General features: G+C 41.0%; 1 protein-coding gene across 2 annotated transcripts in view; it reads right to left on the bottom strand.

The window, feature by feature from the left end:
* The window catches only part of kita (KIT proto-oncogene, receptor tyrosine kinase a), a 32058-nt gene extending 30931 nt beyond the window's left edge, over positions 1–1127 (bottom strand). For both annotated transcript variants that reach the window (XM_049587190.1, XM_049587191.1), the window contains exon 1: positions 813–1127. In XM_049587190.1, coding sequence (XP_049443147.1) covers positions 813–867 — 55 coding nt within the window. In that variant the 5' untranslated portion in view covers positions 868–1127. The remainder of the gene's footprint in view (positions 1–812) is intronic.
* Positions 1128–23296: the final 22169 nt, after the last annotated feature.

Below are 23296 nucleotides of genomic sequence, written 5' to 3'. Positions count from 1 at the left end.
CCTCAAATAAAAAACAATAGAACGAGACCTGGTAAGGGTATTAAAATGCCATAAAAGCCCAATTACTGGTTTATGGACCGTGACCTCTGAATCCAGATCTTGAAGATGAAGCCAGGCCGTAATAGTTACAGTATGTTTTGAAAAACACCACAAAAAACGTTCAAGAACTGCTCTGTTAAAGTCACACATGTAACAATGTTTATACAAAATGTGTTAAATTATATAAGCATGCAAACCAGCTCTGGGCATAGGCTACCAGTTACTAGTTTGCATCGCTTCCTAGGAATTAGGAGTTGCCAATATATTTCCATAATGACGGTTACGCGCGAGGAGGAAAACCGCATGAACCTGTCGCGTTCATCGAGTACAACACGATCACAAAGTCTCTCTGCATCGCGCTCATGCACAGTATATTATTCTGCATCCTACTTCATCTCCACTGTTTGATTACTTCTTTGTTAATGGCGCTCTGGTGTCTGAATAAAACATGAATTATTGAAGTAGCGCGCTGGCATCCAGATCATCAGCCAAAGTATCCACTTTCCTCATCGGGTTTCAGTGACTTCGGGTTGTCTTATCAGCAGCCTTCAGATCTCGTTGCACCGCTTTCCCAGAACAAAGAAAAGTGTGGAGAAACGCATCATAAAGACGATGCGGAACAAGTGGAGCAATTCATTTCACTATAGTGTGGATTATCTTTGTCTAGCTGGGCTAAAGGGAGATGAATACCTGTAGTCGACCCCGTGGTGCTCAACAAAAGCAACAAGTTGCGTGCGTAAAGTGGCGCATCAAGTGCAAAAGCTGAGTCTTACCTGGATGAAAGGTTAACTGTAGAAAGACAGACAGCAGTATCCAGTGGTATTCCATAGTGATTATTCCATGGGTCTAGCTGTGAAGGTGAGCCAGTGCCTCTCTGGTTAAGGTGTCTCTACTCTACTCGCTGAGCGCGTCGGAGTTGTGGGAAGTTGACTGTGATAGAGGCGCACTTACAAGTCTTTAAAGGCACAGATGCTCGCTCGCAACAGCAGCAGTCGTCGCCTATCTGCAAACATGCTGTTCTCCTGGAGCGCGCCAGAGGGGACGATACAGGCCGACCAGGTATCTCTGACTGACTGTGGCGTCAACAACATGTTTATAGGAGCCGGTGGTGGAGCCTATTACTGACACGCTACACACGAGAGGGAGGCGTTTGGGACCTGTTGTCTACTTCCCGACAAAGAAAGAGAAAAGAGCGAGCAGAGGCAGACTGACAGATCAAGACAAAGACACATGCATCCAGTTTTTATGTCTTTTTAATTTATTATGGTATGGTTTATGGTTTTTCCTCCTTTAATCAAAAACAAACCTTTTACAGCCAACACCGAGAACATACATTTCAGCTCTGGGGATGACTGGCCTACAGCAACGTTTCTCCAGTATTTTTTATTTGATTTAATATGATTTATTCATATTTATGTCATGTCACAACAGATAAGTCATTGAGGCTAAAATCCTAAATTAAGACAAGAAAACCACATAAGACCCTCTGTTTTGCCGCCTCATGATACCACACATGACACTTTTTGAACACTGGTACACACACACACACACACCCTTTCAGAGTTGGCCTATTTTTGCATTGGCTATGAAACACCCGCTGTTTTTTATGATGCATGTTAACAACAGTTATTGCCTTTTTTTAAAATTGAAAACAGCCTTTCGTAATGAAGTAAACCACCCGCTTCAAGTTTGCATCAAATACTGTATCCAATTCTAGTGACTTTTAGGGAAAAGCAGAGGGGGGAAGTCAGGATAAACCGAAATGCTCTGTCTCTTTTTTTCCTGTGATGTGATGTTTAACCATTTTATTAAGATTTCTGCACGTACACTGTCGACTGTTGGTGCATTATAAGGGGTTTGTTGCATGGAATTTCCACACTTCTCGGATGGGAGCGCTATAAGGGCTTTTTAAAAACCTTCTCCAGCGATTATTCTTGCACGTCCATAAATTGGGAGATTATTTTTTATTAGATTTATTTATTCATACAGACAACACAAATTAATCAACATTTGTGTAAATGTGCCAGTGTTAGCCAGCTAGCTATTTTTCAACTGCAGTCCTTTGGCAAGATGTTTTGAAACCAATAAAAGGATAAAAAAAAATCACAGGACAAAAATGCCGTAAAGACATAAAGACAACACTAACTACAGCAATTAGAAATTGTCATGATAGAACAGAAGCCATGCAAAGCAACTAGCAACAGCAGAGCACCAGTACAATACAATAACACAACAACAGCAAACAGCATGTTAGCACATGCAAGCAACACAAAGCACCAACACACAGATTAGCATTACATTCAGACATGCAGAGCAGAAATAGAAAGTAAAAGCACACAAAACAGCTATGAGTAACTGATAAGAAAAGAATGATCAGTATATCTGTAGAAGCAGATATATACTGACTTTGCAACACATTCTCACTCCGACCTCATCTTGGATTTTCCACGTCTACACATGACCAAGGAGCCCAGGTGCTGCTGTTGATGTTCTGGGACACCATGTCAACTTCAGCCTGTTATATTGATCCTGTTTTTCAAAATACACCTCTGTTTTCACAGGAAATCTACAGTTTGCACACAGTCTCTGTCCAAATAAACATACTATGTCGGTACAACACCTCAAATAAATGTTTTTTCCTTCAACAATGAAAGCACATAGGGGTGTGGTCAGTGGTGCCAGGTGAGCTAGCAGTAGATGTGTGCTTCCTTTTGCATGGTGATACAGTTGGCAGGTGTAATTCAGCAGGAAGAAAATAGTTCCTACATGAATCTGCTCAGAACAAGGTCTGTGGATCATCTTCACCAGGTCCTGAATTCTGGAAAGAGACATTGCTGTTGAGTTTTACAAACATATGTTTTTGGCAGTTTAAGAATCTAGATTGACAAACAGCATTTCAGGTAAAAGGAAAAAAAACTCTATTTTTGATGTCGGGGTGAACTGTCCCTTTAACATACAATGTTTGGATGCACATGCAAATAATTTGGGCTGTGGGTGTGGCCTAAACCAGCCCCAAATCCAAACATCCACAACCAAAACACCATGTGTGAACAATATGATACTTGGTCTACTTGTTTTACAAATAACAACAAACAATTCTGCGGTGGCATTTTTGACCCGAGGCCATGACTGTCACCATTAAGCCATTTAAACAAACAACATGAAATTTGAGACATGTGCTTAGAAAGAAGATAATCAATCATAATTTAAAAACTGTGGCTGAAGTGACACGTGGCGGATGCATAGAACTTCACGTGTCGCATTTGGCAAAAAATCTTATCTAGATTCTTCTTCTTTTTCTGGTCTGTAAATACTCATTACCTCCTCACATGGTTTGTGTGCATTTTGTCATGAGCGCTATAGGTACTTGAAGCACAGAAGTGCTGCAGGCTGCTGTATCAATATATTTATTTAACACAAGACTCCTGCCACCTGACAGGGATCTGCAGAGGAGAGTTTGAAATAACAAGCTCCTGTTTTCATTCTGTGTGCTGGGTTTTCTTTACAACCACACAATTTTGTACTCATAAGCAGTTTTTGTGTGGGGAAAAAACATGCTTGTTGGTAAAAATGTCTCAACATCATTAAAGGTATGAAGCATAAATTCATTCTTTGTCATTTAATATCCTCTAGAATGATTTCTCATAACGTGAGCACCACAGACCACTCTTAAAGGCCCTAATGGCTTACACACTGAAACCAAATCTCTAATTTGACTTCCTCGAAGCATTAACTCCTGTAAAAGACCCATCAATTATCACACATTGATTTTTCCATTCACATAAATGTCTGTTAGGATAACAGACAATGATTTTTGATCAACATATAAAACGACCTTGAACAACAGCTTGTTGTCAAATCAACCAATGACGGCATTTTTATTCATTTCTATTCATTCACGGGTTGCTTTCAGTGGCATAGCCCAAACATACATGAGAATGAGTTGCTTCCTGCAGGCAACAGAAGTGGGATTCATGTGTGAAGCAATGTAAAGCTCAGAAACTTCAATTCTTCAATTTTCTTATTTACAGAATAGAGTAAGGATACACAGGTTAGAGACAGAAGGAAAAAGATGTAGTCGACTATGTTATACATTTGTAAAATAGTACGTGTTCTGTAAGACTCTTATCATAGAAAATGCACAAAAACAAAGCTGTATTTTATTTCCTTTTTAACCACAAACAACAACAAACCTTTTTACATCTACTCTCACAAACATGCTGTTATGTAAAATGAAAGAAAGTTGTGTCTATGTTCAAAGAGGAGGCACCAGCCTCCTCTTTGAGCCTTCAAAACAAATGTCTCTGTCCAAAACATTTCCTGATGTGTTGGTTGAAGTCAGTAGGGAAAGGCACTGGGACACTGGGAGAGGGAAGTGGGAACATGATACTATCTTCATGCTGAATAATGTTTGTTTAAGTCTGTACACAGCCATTTATGAGCAACGGATTCTGAGTCCACAGTTACAGTTAGTTTTGATAAAACAGTCATACCAACTTTGTCTCAACTGCTTCCCTGGGAGTTACAAGCGGGCGCATGCGGGCATATGTTCATCTAAATGCAAACTGAAGATGCATTGATGGAGGGGTGATGCATTGTAGAAAGGCTTGTTTAGGGAACTGAGGCTTGTTAGAACTTGTGTAGGTGATTTAACAACTCCTTAGGAGCCTTCAATTCCAGAGAAGCTGACATCCCAGCAAGTCTGTGGGATGTCACCTAAAAAGAAAATGGATGTAGAAAATAATGAATAAATGAAATAAAATGCTATCACTAATGATTGAGATATAATGAAAATCATAAAATTAATGAAAATGGTTCATAAAAATAAAAAAAACTTTTTTCCCCACTTTGTTTTTGCTATTTTAAGTTTACATTTTTATGTGATATGTGTGTATACGAAGACATGTGGCCAGCAGGTCTGTCAAAGTGAAAACATATTGTACGTTTCTGCAACCCACTGATGCTTTACATTTACACGTGATTATGTTGCAATGCATTGAGACAATGCTTTGTTTCAACAATGCTGTAGTTAACGTGTGGTTGGGTTCATGTACAAAAAGCACTGGTTGGGAAAAGATCATGTTTTGGCTTAAAATACCTGTTTTTCTGGGGCACAATCCGAACAGGAAATGCAGCCATGTCAAGGTAAAAGCTTTATCCCTGCTGAGAAAACAGTCTCTAGAAAACACTTGCGTTTAGTGGCTAAAAATAACCTAGAAAAACAGCAACAGGTCACTAAAAGCATGTTTGGTACTATAAATCACTGATATTGGTGCCAAAAAAGCCACTCAAAATACAGTGACAGGTTGCTACAAAATGCCCTCGTTTGGTGCCTAAAAAAGCTGTTGGAAAAACATCCACAGCTTACTTAAATTGCCCATGTTTGGTACTATAAAACACCTATATTTGATGCCAAAAAAGCCACTCGAAAAGCAGTGACAGGTTGCTAAAAAAAACAAACACATTTAGTGCCCAAAAAGCAGTTGGAAAGCAGCAAACGGTCACTATGGGACACCTACATTTGGTGCCCAAAAAGCCAGCAACAGGTTGCTACAAAACACCTACGTTTGGTGCTTCAGGACCTGACAGGTGGCTACAGAACCCGTTTGCTGGCTCAAAAGCCATAGGAAGAACAGCCATGGGTTGCTAAAAGCAGTTTGGTACTATAAAACATCAACATTTGGTGCCCAAAAAGCCGCTGGAAAAACAGTGATGAATTGGTACAAAACACCCACATTTGGTGCCTAAAAAGCTGCTTGGAAAAAAACAGTAACAGGTTGCTACGAAACACCTACATTTGCTGGCTAAAAATCCACTGGAAAACAGCCATGGGTCACTAAGAGCACCCATGTTTGGTACTATAAAACACCAATATTTGGTACCCAAAAAGCTGCCGGAAATTGCTCATTTGATACTATAAAACACCAGTGTTTAGTGCCAAAAAAGCCACTCCAAAAACAGTGACAGGTTGCTACAAAACACCTAATTTTGGTGCTAAAAAAATCGCTCGAAAAACTGACAGGTGGGTACAAAACACCCACATTTTGTGGCAAAAAAGCCACTTGAAATGCAGCAACAGGTCGCTCCAAGGTGCAGACGACGTCTCTCACCTAGATGGCGCACCATCCACCGTTTTCTCATTCTCCAGATGACAAATTAAGCTCCTATACAATGTAACATTGATACATATTAAACATGCAAATGTAATGTATGTGCTCATGGCTTGTAGAAATGTACGAGGCCAACATTTTTTGTAGGTGTAGGTGGGATGAAAGCAGCACCACATGATATCAAGGAGAGACAAAATATGAACACCATCAGTGTAATGTCCAGCACATGCAACTTAAGCAACTTAATGAGGGCTTTTCTGCAATTCTTATAAAATAAGTCCTTTTTCTTCATTCCTACATCCTTCTGTGCTTTTCATTAATACAATCCCTTTGCTGCGCTTCATCAGAATTGCAGTGAAATCAAAAATCTTTCACTATTGGGGTTGATGTATTACATTTTGTGCAAGCATCTGTTTTCACCACAGCCAGCACTGGAAAAGCCAAACAGCTTTCACCCGTGGATCTGTTACCACTTACTCTGTGGTCTGTAATCACTGTCTTTTAGTTCAGTACAACTCAATAAGGCTGCTGACATTAGGTGACCGGGTAAAAATGCTGCTTGCATCTATGGTATAATTTACATTCCTTTCTATTGCTGTTGTCATAGAACTCCATAGTAATATACTTCAAATGTGAAATGAAATGTTTATGGATTTATGCAGTTTTCTAACAGAAGTAAAAAAAAAAACCCAAACAAAAAAAAAAAAACAGAAGTAATACACAAGACATCACCTCTATTTGGTGATACTTATACTATAAGAATAAGCATAACACAAGGAGAATAATAAATCACACAAGGCAGTGCCAGACCTAGTACATTTGGTACCCCAGGCAAGCCCTCCCACCCCCCACCCTCCCTTGTAGTTATTCCAAACAACAACAAAAGCTAATGTGAAATCAACTTGGTAAAGTTTGGGGGCCTGTGAGTGAGATGGCTCTTGCTCAAATCTAATGCTCTCCACAGACTTCCCATTCCACCACACCCATCAATGCTAGCATGTTCTCACTGTGATGATCACTCACTGATGAACACATTAAGGTGAAATTAAAAATAGATAATTAAAAAGTAATAAATAAATAATCTAATAAATAATCAAGTAAATAAATCTGGTGCCCTCATATATACGTTTTTTTGGGGGTCGGATATTACCGCCCAGTGGGAAGGGCACCCTGTCACATGATCTGCCACTGCAGGGAGGTGACAGAAGGTTGGCTGCTTAGCCCTGCCAGCAAAGGTGTTAACAAGTTTTATTTTGCGCTGAGATGAAGCAGAGCTATGTCTGCCATGTTTTTGAAAAGGCTAATGTTTCTCCTGCAATGCTGCAAAGTGATACTCAAAGGACAATGCTTTGTGGAGGGTAAAATTAGATCCCACTCTCTCAATACATCAACATTGAAGAGCACTAAAACAGTTTTAGTTCTATTCATCAGAATGTGACAAGAGGATCAAAGACAGGAGGCGAACATTGCTAGAAAACATTTTCTTTTTCAGTTGAGTTATCGTCATGCCACAAGCAAGGTATGGACTTAACTAAGGATGTCAAAGGCAAATAGTGACTCTTTAATCTGTTAAAGGCTGATAAAAAGAGTTGTACAGAGCTAAAACCTAAAGATGCCGAACTGAAATATTCTTTCTATATTCTTTTACCTTGATTAATTTTTGAGAAATTGTGATTTGAACAATACGAAAAAATTCGAAATACTGATCATGGCAGAAACAGACTAGACTTGTAGCTCCCTTGAAAATATGACACTGTATCCATTCCAAATTTTCACACAAGTATAAAATGTAGTTTATCAGATTTCATAAAAACCCATTCAAGCTTTCAAAATAAGTGACTTTTTAATTTCTGTGTTATAGTTCAATAGTTCATTTAAGACAGGATGTGACTTCCACCAGCTGTGTCTAAACTCTAGATAACATAGAGGGCACACAAATAAAACATCGTCAAACCCACAGTCAGCGGGTCCATGTCATTGGTTCGACAGCCCATTGGTTCGACATCCCATTAGTCCAACTGTCCGCGGTGCTGAACGGCTCGCGGCGGGCGTATGGTGCGCCGCGACCGGCTTGAGGCGGAGCAGGCTCACGGCTTATGAGTTTGTCACTTTCTTTTTCATTTTAACCCACACCATGATCTTTTCCTGACCCTAACCAAGTGGTTTTTGTGCCTAAACATAACCAGACCTTAACCACAGGGCATCATGATGATTTCGGAATGGACTTCGGAACAATGAGTTTAATATGGTCGGAACAATGGGCTGTCGAACCAATGGGCAGTTCCCCAGTCAGCGTGGACCTCTTGACCTATGGCTAAGCCACGCCCCCCTCCACTCACTCGGACAAACTATCAACATTCAGTGACCAGCGCTATGGCAGTTGTCATAGTACACAGCATTTTGCAGGAGGCAGTTGATAATTTTTGGGGACATAACAATCAGATGTCATTGAGAAGTAACCAAAAGGGCCTAAACTACACATTGGAGGGATATATTCATCATTTTATTGTTGAGAAGGTCGATGAAAAGCTTAAATTACAAGCCAAAATTTACAGGTCACAGTGTATGCTTGCGAACCGCATCTCGTTGCCGTCACCATCAAAGACAACAAGTTAAAGTGCCACTGAAGTTAAGGTTTTTGGCTCAGAATATGAGAAAAGGATAACGGCCTTCAGTGTTTCCCACAGGACAGGAATCTATTCGTGGTGGTGTGGTCCTGGTGGGGGGGGGGGGTATTAAAAATATTTTCAATACTCATCTGTGTGAATGAAGTGAACATCCAACGTCAGAGTTAATTACTAACGAACAGAACCACACGGCCGGGCTCCACCGGCTGCAAACCTACGTCACATCAGCGTAGCGTCGTGGCGTATTCATTTGGGCTCCACTGACTGCGTACGGAAGCGACACGTAGAGACGCCAGCAGGGTTGTTTACTGTTTGCCGAGCCGAGAGGCTGCATGTAGGCTGCATGAAATGTTAAAGCATTATCCACCTAAATTATTACATATATTTGAGTTAACTACAAGTTTACTGTACTGTTTGTCATCTACTCGCTTTCAAATGTCCACCACGGACATTTACACAATGTCACGGATAAACATGGGTAAATGCATGGAAAAAATCATCACATATCACCTCTGATAATGGTTTATTCATTTAAAAACACATTGTGCTCGTTTAGCACACTATTTCATATAGTTTTTATCTGCTGGAGGGTCACGTAGGGGAGCATAGCGCGACAAACATAGAAGAGCCGCATAAAATAGAGCTGTCGCGCGACAGACGGGGGTTGTCATGCCACTTCCGTTGCCAGTGGAGCCGCTGTAATTGATTAACAGGGGGGCGAGCTGCTACGGGACTCGCGCTGCAGTTAACACTACTAACAGCGTGAGTTAATGTCTCTGCACATGTTGAGCTTCCACCTATGTTAATACAGACACAGGCTAATAAAACAGCTAATATAACATGATGAGTTAGAGTTGTTTGGACCACTTTTGGACTTGTTTGCCCACATATTTGTACTGAGAGGTCTTTGGATCCGTTCTGCTACTACGTCTGCTTCTTCTTCTTCTTCTGGTGGACCAGGTGCGTTAAGTGCGTCTTTACGATGCATACTGCCACCTATTGCACCGGAACTGTAACGACAAGCTACATTCACAGACACTGAGTCCCATTATAATGTGTTTATGAGCGAGGTCGAACAGGTAGCGCCAAAAGCAGAAAAATCTATATGTGGCGGAGATAATTTATTCGTGGCGCACCGCCACAGATAAATGAATGTATGGGAAACACTGGCCTTTTTACCATCTTTACCAAGAGTGTCTCTCCGTTAGTTTGGTGCTACAGTATTTACACTGAATCATTCAGCATAACGTTTGCCAACCTTTGTTATCTCTGCCATTACAGATAAGTTAATGAAGCTAAGCTCCAGAAGTTAACGTTAGCTTAACTAGAGCCCTTTGGACAACAGCTAACAATGATGTACGATCACCAAAGTACAAAACTAGAACAAAATAGGCTAATGAACTCCCAGCAAACAAGGTGACATGATGAACAACGCAGCTAGGAGCTAACGTTAGGCTAACTTTAGCTAACGTTAGCTAGAGATGTTAAAGATAACTTTATATTTCTTTCCAGCAAAGTGACAATATGTTGCCTCAAACACAATGTTGACTTACCTTAGAACAGATGTAGACATCATTGTTAATCTTATTCACGTTGAGTTGATGTTGTGGTCTAACGTTACCACACAACTTTATCCAAAGGAGACACTTTTCTCGGTTGAGATGTGGTTTAAAGTGTAAAAAATACACCTCGTCGCCCAGCCTCTCAGGATACCTTGTGTCAGAGTTGCATGTACTCCATGCACACCGTTTGACCATTTTTAAACTTCAAATCTCCAAAAAAGCTCATAAAACCGAACAAAACTGACTTTCTGTAATGCATTTCAATGGACATGATCCAGCCAGAGACTGTCCTATGGGAATAGTATACGCACTGTGATTGGCTCATCGTTTTTGAGGGCGGGACTTATTTTATACAGTCTATGGAGGTGACAGGTTTTGAGGCTGGACAAAAAAGTGTGGTTTAAATGGCACTGACTAACTTTGAAATGAATGTATATGGGGATTGCTGCGGTACCCAGACAAGAACAGGATCTGAAGCATATTTCTGAGAGGATTACTTAACATGAAAGCAGCAGGACAAAGCGGTAAAACTGGGCTTGGCAGTGCCCAAATTGACAGCACATACAACATACATGTGCTCTATTAGATTATTGCCTGTACCCAACTGTGGCAAATCTGAGTGTCAGCTTATCAAATTGTGTTATTTTCTGATTTTCCTTGTGTGCAAATTGTTGCCTCGCCATTTGGTTCCATCAAAGAAATGCTACAGAGCTATTAGATAACACTGTGCAATGTGTGCCAGTAAACATGCTAGCAGATTAGCTTGCTAGTAACAGCACTAGCTCGGCTCCCTTTGACTTGCTGGTCGAAAAGGTCCATGGAGAGTCACCAAAGGTCGAGGGTCGTATTTCCAGAGCACAAAGGCAACCCTTTAAGCTCCTTATTTGGAACTTCCTGGCTCCAAGTGGAAGAGATGGGCAAAGAAAAAGAGGCATATATAACCAATGTGCACAGGATAGGGCATTGTTGTGGTTATGTTTAGAGTTTAATTTTTCCCAAAGGTCACTATTGAGTGGCACATGGGTCAACAGGGGATTTGGGCTGAGCCAGAAGGTCATTCTGGGGGCACTGGGGCTGCTGGAGTGCCAAAAGTTTAACTTCAGGGCAAAAATAAAGCATGGAAGTGTTGTGTTGGGCACTTCCTGGTCGACAAAAGGACACTTTGGCATTCAGAGCAAAAGTAATTGACACAGTAAAATGAAAAACAACAATAATGAAGTTAAACAAATTTGGTGCACGCAATGTTGAAAAAAAAATTCAATGGAGACCTGGGGTAGGATGGTGGGAACTGCACTTTGGAGTAAAACAAGGCACAATATTGACTACAATAAACATTATGAATGAGTTATTGGAGACTTGATGGCTGAAGGAATGAGAAAGGATCAGAGCCAGAACCATCACAGAAATATGTTTAGAAGCATTTGAGAATCTTCTGCATGAGCAGAGCTCTTAATTCTAATAATTATAAAACTAAAGAAGGTCTGGAACAATTTTAAGTCTCATACATTTGTTAAAGTAAACCTATGTATCTTTTTCTAAACAGCCACTGTGGCCACATGTGACAAGGATAATTGTTAACGCTTAAAAAAGTGGAGAGGCCCGGATGACTCAATAATGTCAACTAGTCCTTACCCATTGGTAGCTTTGTCACCTTCTACCTATGCCAATCCTCAATGCCTATGTGCAGTTTCACATAGATTGACCACGTCAGTGAGTAGAAAAACGTGGGACAGACAGAATGACTGACTGACAGAATGACACACTGACAGTTTCCGTGATTATGTACAGCATACCATACCATGACTTAGTCATACCAAACATTAGAAAAAACACCAACATTGGTCCACAGGGGGAGCCACAGTGATCTATCGCATTTTAGCCATTTTGAAGCATTTTTCTGTTGTTATAGCGCCACCCAGTTGCCAATTAGAGTTAAATTTCTCCAGTCACCTTGAGGCGTCCTGTTCTACATATCTACCAAGTTTAGTAAAAATCCATATGGCGGTTAGGCCTAGATAAGAAATGAGCTCTCTAGCTCCCCCATTTTGTTTGATGGGCTCAATAATGGAGGGGTCCCCTCAGATTATGTGTGCTCATATGCCTACAAAGTTGCGTGGTGATGGGTGAAACCCTTGAGATGTTATACACCTTTATGTGATGAGCCACGCCCTCCGCAATATTCATTGCCTTATAGAAGCTCAGTTTTAGGAAGTTTTCCAACTTTTGCCAAGAGGGAACTTTAGATATTGGTCCCTAGATTATGTTCACCCATTTTCATGCAGATCGCTCAAACTTCCTAGGAAGAGATCCATTTGAAGTGTTTTTCAAAAAATTCAACATGGTGGAAAATCTATATAAGCGGAAGTTATGGGTTCTTGAGGCAAATGTGTTCCTCATGAGGAGAGGCATCTCTGTGCAAAGTTTCATGTCTCTACGACATACGAGGCATGACATATGCCCATTCAAAGTTTGACATTTCAATCGGTTGCTATAGCGCCCCCCTTTGGCCAATTGATGTAATATTGCTTCATTGGCATCCTCCCATGACCCTCTACCACTGTGCCAAATTTCACACGGATTGACCAAGTCAGTGAGGAGAAAAACATGGAACAGACACACAGACAGAGTTTTTGTCATTAAACAGTAAGATAAGATGACACAGAGAAACCTACAGATAGCTAACATTAGCCACAATAAGCTAGCACTTGTACCAGGTGAAGTAAAACTGAAACTGCAAAAACTTCTGCTTTTCATTTGTGAGTGAAAAATTGTGTTCTTTTTTTCCTAATTTAAAAGTACAGATGTCTAATTTTAAAATCTTTGCAAGAGTGTACTATGGGTACATCAAACCAGCACTAAAAACAACCAGCGTAGTTCTGACCAATCAAGAGCAGCTTTCTTGCACAAGGCTTTTGATCTGGTCTGCTTGTAAATGCTGCCGTGAGAATACAAACAAACTCCAGGCAATTAGGCAACTTTGTAATAAAATTAGTCCCTGATTCGACCCAAGCAAGAGACCTCTAGGTCTGAAAGCACCCTGAAAGTTTTGGCATACCTGCTACATATGAGACGGACAAATGTAACATGTGGTTTGCAGAAACGTACAATGCCAACATTTATTATGGTGACTGAGTGGAAATGATGCAACTTTGAGCACTTAAGAACTTACAGAACTTACACCTGTACCTTTCTCTGAACAGCTGAAGTCCTTAATGTCTTTTAGTATTTTATCATGAGTTCAGTTTAAACATCAGAAAGTCTCTGCTCAGTCATTATGGACAAGAATAATAACAGTGTTTCACACAAGCTACATCTAACAACATAATAATCGTGAATTATTTTGCTAGCGAGCTCCTCATTGGAGACCACTTGGTTCCCAGGACCACACAGTCAGAAATATTGCCGCTTTTCAAAGGAGGCCAGAATGAAAAATGAGCTTTTATCACTTCTTTTACTCCATGGTGTGAATTGTCAACGTTGCCCTTCCCTCAATTTTATATGTATCCCATGAACTTGTTGCAATCTCTTCCAACTATAATGCTTTGTTTGTTGTGCCATAAACCTATCAACTTAATGCTAACAGACTGCAATGAACCTCTGAGAGTCATAGAAGAGGAAGTAGCAGGTCTGACACAGCTATACTTTAACATTGTCTATAATCCACTTCTGCAGCGGGGAGGCCCAGCTGTCTGTTATCACCCTGTAGACATTAAAAACACAGTTTCCCAGACAGGGAAGGCTGTTTGCTGCAGGAGTTCAGACACATTTACGATGTAGATATGACTGGAAATTGCAGCTTTGAGAGGAGAGACGTTTTTGTTTTTAATGTTGATTATTTACTCCACCAAGGTTGGTTTAATATTTTACTCAGAGAGTTTGCTTGGATACAAATTATAATAAGAGAGCTCTGTTATTTTCTCCATAGCCTTTTGTTTTTGTTTCAAATGTTCTTGGCAGCAGGCAGGTGAAAAAAACAAAAAGCCTGTGAGAATAAGCTTCAACAGCGCTTCTGCAGAATTCCCCACAGGCCTCATTTGCTTATGCCGATATTGGCATAGTCAGTGAATGCACAGAGTAGCAACCTTGATATACAAATACTGTTGTAACCACTGTTCAACCATTATGTCTAGTAATGAAAATGAATGTTATCGCTAAAATGTGTTATTTGTCATACAGACGATGCATTATTTCCTACTAGGAATCCATTATTCACAGTTAATAAAGTTTTGTCAGTGTTATTTCCCATCTGTTTCAGTTTAAGTCAGAGCTGTTAGTATGAAGGCTTTGTGATCTCAAAGCGCTAAATGAACCTTAAACTTAATGCAGGTGTTGACTAGCACCCAGTGAACTGCCAGTGTCCAGGTCCGACATTTTACTTAAGGCTACCACAGCACAGACCTCTAACTGGAATTTATTAAGTGTTTGTCGTCCCGTAAAAACAAAAAAAGGGCATGAGAGAAACAGGTGTTTTTGGGAGGGTAGGGAATCAGTTTGTGGATCATGGAGGGATTTGAATCTGCTCAGCTGGTTAGAGAGATCCTTCAAAACTAAAATTTCATCAATCCAACCAGCCCATTGTCTTCCCAACTCATCAGATTCTTTGTCAGTGGACCAAAATGTTAAATATGACACTCTAGGTAGCCTCCTGTTCTCTGGATGTTCACAGATGGCGTCTCAATTGATGCTAGTTACGAATATTGTGTATTTTCAAAATACATTTCCATGCTCACAGGAAATGTTGTTTCTGTTGCAGCCCTGAGCTCTGTAAGCTTGTCTTCTTCAAAATAAACTCACAAGGTTGGGAAAGCACTTTGTTTTTAGGTCTATTTCTCTAGGTTTAGGCAACAACATTCACCTCAACTCAACTCAACTATATCATTGCACCTTTCACACAAACATGCAGCCCAAAGTGCTTTACTTAGCAAAACTAGAAGAACATGGATACAGTTTAAAGCAGTCTTTCCAAACTGGTGGTTCGTGGTCCAAAAGTGGGTCACGGCCCATTCTGAATGGACCGCAAGTGACTCACGAACATGTTAAGTTTGTTAAAAACAGACTTTGGGCCTGTCCCAATACTCACACTTCCCCTAGAAATACCCACTTGCACTTGGTTGTGTACGTCCACGTTTAGGCTAGTGGTGTCCCAAAACAGAATTGAGGTAGTGGAAGTGGTTTCCAACACTTAAAACAACGGAAAACAATTTGTTACTGTACGATCGGATTGTAGGCTATATAAACAATAGATGGTTGGACTAGCGTAAACTCATCAGCAACTCGGTTGATCAGAACTAGAAGATGTTGTAGGCGCCTCCTGTTTTTAGCATTTCTTTTCTGTTGATTCATCAGACGGAGAAGAATAAACATAGCACACGCCACAACACAAGCGCTGGAACCGGCATTTTCAAACCTGAATGACTACCGGTATCTTGCATCGCCACTACGAGTGAGGTATGCCTGCACGTCAGCCACGCCTCTTTGCATGAACTGGTGCCTCATTTCTTACGGAAAGCTCTCTACCCTAATATTTCTCACTTCCTTCAAGATTTAAGGGGTAGAAATGGGATTGGGACTTTATTTTAGAGTGCAGTGAATTTCGAGCTTTTATTTTAAAGTGCCGTTTCCTGCTGTAGTGTGAGTGACTAATAGACCAACCCAGTCTTACTCCGAAGTCGTCGAATCCCATGCTTGGGCAGTGACTTGCAGCGTCAGACGCAGACAATAAAAGCCATCGTTTAACATTGGCGTGATACATGGCCGGTCAGCATTATACCACCGGGCACTGTTAAACTATAATGGTGACCAGCTGTGTCAGGGTAAAAAGCAGCTGGACAAGAACAAAAGTTAAGGCAGCAAAATCCCGAGTGGGTTGGCAGGACGGTGGTGGATAGGTCCAGCACTGACTTTCACCCAGCAGAGTGGTGTTCACATCCTGTGAGATTCTAAAGCCAAACCCTCTTCTTTTTTCCAAAACCTAACCACATGCATTTATTGTTGAAGAAAAAAAAAATGTCGATTTGTGATGTTGTACTGATGTAGTGCGTTTATTTTGAAGGAGACTGCATGTTAACATTAGATTTCCTGTGAAAAAGGAAGTGTATATCCAAAGAAGACAATGCATGTAACAGGCAGAACTTGACACAGTGTCCCAGAACGTCAACAACCAACACACCTCTCTCTTTCCCCCTTTCACACTTGTCTGTCCTATCAATTAAAGGCCAAAATGCCCCCAAAAATATCTTTAAAAACAAAACAAAAAAACAACCAACACACCCAGGGTACCTTGCACATCGTATCTAGATGTAGAAATCCATGACCAAATGGCAATATGTGACGAGGTTGGAGTGAGAGCGTGTTGAACGAACAGCTACTTAATAATAATAATAATAATAATAATAATAATGATGATGATGACGATGATGATGATGATGATAATAATAATGATAATAATAATAATACATTTTATTTGAAAGCGCCTTTCAGGACACCCAAGGTCACTGTACAGAAAATATAAAAACAAAGATATAAAATACAAGATAAAAGACAACAAACAATAAAAAGGGAGGGGGGACCATGTGAAGCAGTTTAGAGAGAGTAAGCAAGTCTGAACAGATGAGTTTTGAGTTTAGATTTGAAGATGGGCAGGGTGGCAGAGTTACGGAGGTCAGGTGGCAGTGAGTTCCAGAGTTGGGGAGCAGAGCAGCTGAAAGCTCTGCTCCCCATAGAGCTAAGGCGGGCAGCGGGTACAGTGAGATGGAGGGAGGAGGAAGATCTGAAGGCAAGGGATGGGGTGACAATGTGCAGGAGGTCAGAGAGGTAAGGAGGGGCGAGGATAGACTTGTAGGTGTACAGAAGGATTTTGTAGGTGATTCTTTGATTAACCGGGAGCCAGTGGAGTTGCTGAAGGACAGGTGTGATGTGGTGGGAAGAGGAGGTTTTGGTGATGATCCGGGCAGCAGAGTTCTGAACCAGCTGAAGTTTATGGAGGGACTTTTGAGGGAGGCCGAAGAGGAGTGAATTACAATAGTCAAGGCGGGAGGTTACAAGGCTATGGACGAGGATAGCGGTGGTGTGGGGGGTGAGGGAGGGGCGGAGACAATTCATGGAGCGCAGGTGGAAATAAGCAGACCGGGTGATTCTATTAATGTGAGATTGAAAGGATAGTGTACTGTCCAGGATGACACCCAGACTCTTAACCTGAGGGGAGGGGGAGACTAAGGAGCTGATGGAGAGAGAGACAAGGTGTCAGCTTTAGATAGGGTGGATTTGGTGCCAATGAGTAGGAATTCAGTTTTATTGCTGTTTAATTTTAGAAAGTTAGAGGTGAACCATGATTTTATTTCAGAAAGACAGGATGTGAGGGAGGGGGTGGGAGTGTGGAGTTAGGTTTGCAAGAGAGGTAGAGCTGGGTGTCATCCGCGAAGCAGTGGAAATTAATGTTAAATTTGCGGAAGATATGGCCGAGGGGGAGGAGGTAGGTTATGAAGAGGAGGGGCAGGACAGAGACAGCTAACTAGCTCAACAACATGGCCAAATGCACATATGATGCTTAATGTATTAAACTGTGTGGACCTTGAACTAATGACTAAGGAGAAATCTGGACCCCGTGGCTGGACCATAACGTTACAAAAATAAGACAATAAAGTATACATATTTTTTTTTAAAAGCAAACAAAGAATAAATAAAAAATCTATAGAATAAACAGAAAATAAATAAATAAAAATAAAGTAAAAATAAACAGATAAGATAAGGTAAAAATGAATGACTAACACATTTAATTAAGGCAGTAATCCATCCATCCATTTTCAACCACATATCTGAAGCTGGGTCACAGGGGCAGCAGGCTGAGGAAAGTATTCCAGATGTCCCTCTCCCCAGTAACACTTTCCAGCTCCTCCCGGGGGACCCTGAGGTTTTCCTAGGCCAGACGAGATATGTAATCCCTCAAGTGTGTCCTGGGTCTGCCCCGGGGCCTCCTGCCAGTGGGACATGCCCACAACACCTCTAGCGGGAGGTGCCCAGGAGGCATCCTGATCAGATGCCTAACCACCTCAACTGACCCCTTTTTAGATGTGAAGGAGCAGCAGCTCTACTCTGACCTCTCAACTCAGACTCTCAGCTCGCCATTTATCCTCACGCATTTCCTCTCAATACAAGAATCTGGTGCCCAGATTTTAATATGGTTTGAGGTTCACACTCATATCCTCCAAGATCACAAAGATTTAAGAAATTCAGAAAAAGAATTTTGCTCCCCACACCAAGGCAAAGCATCTATGGTAATGTGGTCTACCAGTCAGGCTGTGACTAAGATTTGTAAGTTAGTGTGTAAAGACGTTTGTTTTTCATTTCTGACATCCATTTTTTTCTTTGGTAAATGCTAAATGAGTATTTGCAGTTCATTTTTTGTACTTACACACGTTGGTCGTCTGTTATAGACTGATCGCTTTATACGAGTTCCTCCTTGCTGGCTGTTGGGTGTGTTTTCTCAGAGCTTTGTTATTTAGTGCAGTTTGAACAGTCGCAATTTATTTTTAGACATCCGGGTGATAATTGAGATAACTGTCGACAAATTACAGTGTAATTATTGGGTATATGGGATAACAATTAAATACTGGGTTAGGTAAGGCAATGACAACTTAAATTACACTCTACGTCACTGAATACTTATTTAATACAAGTCATGCAATGTCTCAGGGTGGGACACATGACAGTGGTGATACTGAAATGAAAATTCTTATGATATATTTTTATTATGGATTTTCGTTATTGCTAAAGTGTATATTATTGTTGGAGAACAACATTAGGCTGAGCCTGGGAAGAAGGATGCACCTTTACAGCTGTGGCTGTAAAATAGTTACATTCATTTTATTGGACAAACTACAGTTTAAAGATCAAGATCAAGATCAACTTTATTGTCCCACAGAGTGGGAAATTTGTCTTGGGCCCCACACCCATACTGCAGCCACAGAAATACAACAAAGACAATAGTGCATAGACGAAGAACAGTGTGATATTCTTAAGAACATCAAATGACTTATCCATTTTTATATATTTGTTACCCCCATATTCTCTGTACTTCTTCATCTGCATCTACCCAGCAAATATTTCTGTGTGTGCGAAATATTTACCCTGTCATTTGTACAATTACAAATTATAGCATGAATTGTAATTGTGACACCAACATCATATACTCACCCTGAGTTACATTCAACAAATAAGCCAATAACAGAGAAAATTCTTGAAGAAGTCAAAGGGGTCTGCGTTTAACAACAGCAATACTATATCAAAACCACTCCCACACAGCTCCTGCAGTATAATCCAAGTCTCATTTATTCAGTTGTGTGCTCAGTACTTCCCAAACACATGCATCTTCGCAAAGATGTTCCAATTTAAAACGCGTTTTACATAAACAGTGCCACACATGGACGAGTAGTGTGCCTGTGCTGGTTATACAAAAGTGTTTTAAACATTTACACATTTAGAGATCTGTAAATATTTTCTCTGTAGTAAGAATGCAAATTGTGAATGTAACTACAGTCAAATAGAATTGTGAGTTGTTGGGACCAGACCTCACAGCAGGTCATTAATTACTGGAAACTGGCGGTTTAAAATATCTATTAGAAATTTTTGATAAGAATTATCATTAATTATGTTACATAATCACCTTGTGGCGCACCATTCCCAAACAGGGAAAAAATGATAGCCAGTCAATGAAATTAGTCGCATATAATGCACTAAACTATCAGTTTGGAGCCCTGATTAATAACTAAATCAATAACTATAGTATAACCAGAATTACCAAATTAATAGTGATAGTTAAAGGATTTTGCAGTTCTTGACACAGTTGTTTACAATTAATTCGCTCTTGTGCAAAATTACACAGACAGCAAGTAAGATCCCAAAAGTGTTTATTCACAAGAAAACAAGCAAAACAAAAATCATGTTTGAAGCTGTGTACGTGGGCAGGATGTCACCCTGGGGTGGGACACTTGAGGCACCTTTGTGGAGATGAGTGCCAAATGACTGTCCTTTGTTTGATGGAAAAAAAAAAAACATGCGGTATCAGCCACTATTTCAGATGGGAAGACCCAGAGGAAAATCATCTGTGCAGTCCCGGGAATCCCAACAAACTGCTCCAAGATGGTGCGTTTACTGCGCTTATATTCATATTCAAGCCAGAGCCTTTTTCCCCAAGGAGCACATGTGCACCTAAGCTGAAAAAGTAAGGAGCGCACAAAGAGCTTTAGGGGCACAATGTAAATTGAGCAAATAATGTGTTTTCCGTAATAAACGTGATGCAAATGGACATTTACAAGCAAAATTATTTAATGAATTTGTATATAAAATGTACAGAAAGGTAAAATCATCAAGTTTTGAAAAAGTGTTGCAATTTAATTTTGTCTTTAATGTTATTATCTTATATATATTATCTTTGCAATATGATTATCTTATATAATGTTATTACTATCCTAAAACATTCTCCAGGTCCTCTGAAACTCTGCAGGACTTATTTCCACCCTGCCCAGCAGCGGTGCCGTGGCAAACGGTCCCTAACTGCGGGGAGAGGGGAGAGGGCTTCCCCGGAGGTCTCCTCTGCCACACTTTGGGTTAGGGTTAGGGAAGGTTTAGGGAAGAGGGAAGAGGGAAGGCTGCTGGAGTTCCTCCAACATTTGCGGTTAGATTATCTTTTTTTTTTTATTGACAAAAATATAGGCTGCTTCAGCTGATTTTTTTATGTGCACATTTGCCCCTACATATTTTTTACAGTTTGCACACACCTATTTTTATTTTGAAACGCTTGCACTGTCGAGCGCTGCCAGAGCTGAATGAAATCATGAGTAGCAGGCCTGAATAATACTATTAAATGCTGTTCATTAGCCTCCTGACAAGCCTCAAATGCTGGCAAATGAAATTCATACCATAGAGGTCTAAACAATTTTATGGACTTTTCCACTGTAGCTGAATCATAATGATTGCTTCAGGCAACTACAATTGTTTTGAGTCTGCTCTGGAAGCCATCACAGTTTTCTTCTCATATGGCCTATCACTGCTCACATCGACAATAATGATATACAAAGACAGTCAAAGCAGAACAATCAATAGTTCAGCAGCCGTGACAGAGGAATTGAAACGCTGCTAATCAATCATTTCAAAGGTTCTGCTCCACACATGGAGTTGAATTGCAGTCTGAACTACAAACACTGAACCGTGTAACGATGCATTTGGTTCAAACAGAGGGCTTTTATCCACACTGACCCTGAGTGCTCAGTGCACTGCAATGTAGAAACATGTGCAGATAGACAAAACAAAAGCACATAAAGAAAACATCAGTGGAACCATCTTTCACTCTCAGTCCAGGAGGCAGACAGCATCTCCACATTTAGGAGTAGCTTACAGTCAGGGCTGGCTCAGGCTTCCCTTGGACCGACCCGCAGTTAGGCTGATATAGGCCTAATACGCTGAGCTCCTCTCTCCTCCTCTTACTCTCTTTCTCTCTTTACACACAGTCAGGTCCAATAAATGCACGTTACTAACTTGGCTTCTTCCTCAGAGCTGTTGTGCATTCTCGTCTCTCAGGGTCCCAAGGATCAGCAGTGCGCCTTGATCGTGGGTCGCGGCTGTGCTGCTGCCATGGGTCCTGGCTGATGCCTCCTGCTACTGCCATTATACACATACAGTCATTACTGTTACACACATGTACTAGCTTATATTGATATATATGTACATATAACATATATACTATCATATACTACTATTATTCATTCATTTTCCGTAACCTCTTATCCTGTTAGTGATCACTGTTAGGGCTGGAGCCTATCCCAGCTGACGCTGGGCGAGAGGCGGGGTACACCTTGGACAGGACGCCAGACTATCACATGGAGACAGACAACCATTCACACTCACACTCACACCTACGGCCAATTTAGAGTCACCAGTTAACCTGCATGTCTTTGGACTGTGGGAGGAAGCTGGAGTACCCCGAGAAAACCCATGCTGACACGGGGAGAACATGCAGACTCCACACAGAGGATTTCCCCCACCCTGGGTTCAAAGCAGGAACCCTCTTGCTGTAAGATGATAATACTAACCGCTGCACCACCCTGCCGCCTCACTACTATTATTTGAAGTCATATTTCTATTATTATTGCTGTTACTGTTTTTATTGTCATTGCTGTGCATCCCCCTCTCACTACGTATCATTTTGTCATGTGGATTACTGTAATGTTATCATGTTGGTCTGTTCTATACACATGACATATATTGCACGTCTGTCAGTTCAGGGAGAGGTTGCTCCTCCTGGGTTTTTCCTTATCCGCTGTGAGGGTCCAGAACAGAGGGATGTGTCTGTTGTAAAGCCCTCTGAGGCAAATTGTGATGTGTTATATTAGGCTATATAAATAGAATTAAATTGAAATGAATTGACTTTAGGAAAAAAATGCCACAAGGAAAGAAAACTCAACCAATTAGAGGAACGTAAGTTGCACTTGTTACCGGCTCACCCTTTTCCCCCTTAAGGGCGGTGGCCTTGAGGGTAACCTGTGAGGGTGTGATGTGTGCTTTTATGTGTGTGTGTGTGAAGGGAAGCAGCTCTCTCGGGGTGTCATGGTGAAGACGGCAGGCGGCAAAGAGCAATGATAGTCAGCAGAATAAAGTGTCTCGATAAGCTCAGGGTTACTGTTAAACCTCATGACAAGGCCATGTTAATTGTTTTGTGGTGAAGACTGCAATAAAGCCACTGTTGGTGAGCGGCACCCTGACGCCTCGCCATCCCTCCTTCTGCAGAGTGGGCCAGACCGCTAGAAGCTAGTTACCAGCTAATAACAATGTCACTGAGAGAGGTGACACACAGAACACAACGGAAACAAGATCATTATTATAGCTGCTGCAACAAGCAGAAGAATTGGAAGACATTTAGGAATTTAGCAACACAATCTGCCTTTTGCATCAGCTGAGGCTTGAA

This window comes from Epinephelus fuscoguttatus, linkage group LG10, assembly GCF_011397635.1.
Source record: "Epinephelus fuscoguttatus linkage group LG10, E.fuscoguttatus.final_Chr_v1".
Lineage (NCBI taxonomy): Eukaryota > Metazoa > Chordata > Actinopteri > Perciformes > Serranidae > Epinephelus > Epinephelus fuscoguttatus.
The sequence above is the reverse complement of the archived record's forward strand: the minus strand, read 5'-3'. Positions and strand labels throughout refer to the sequence as shown.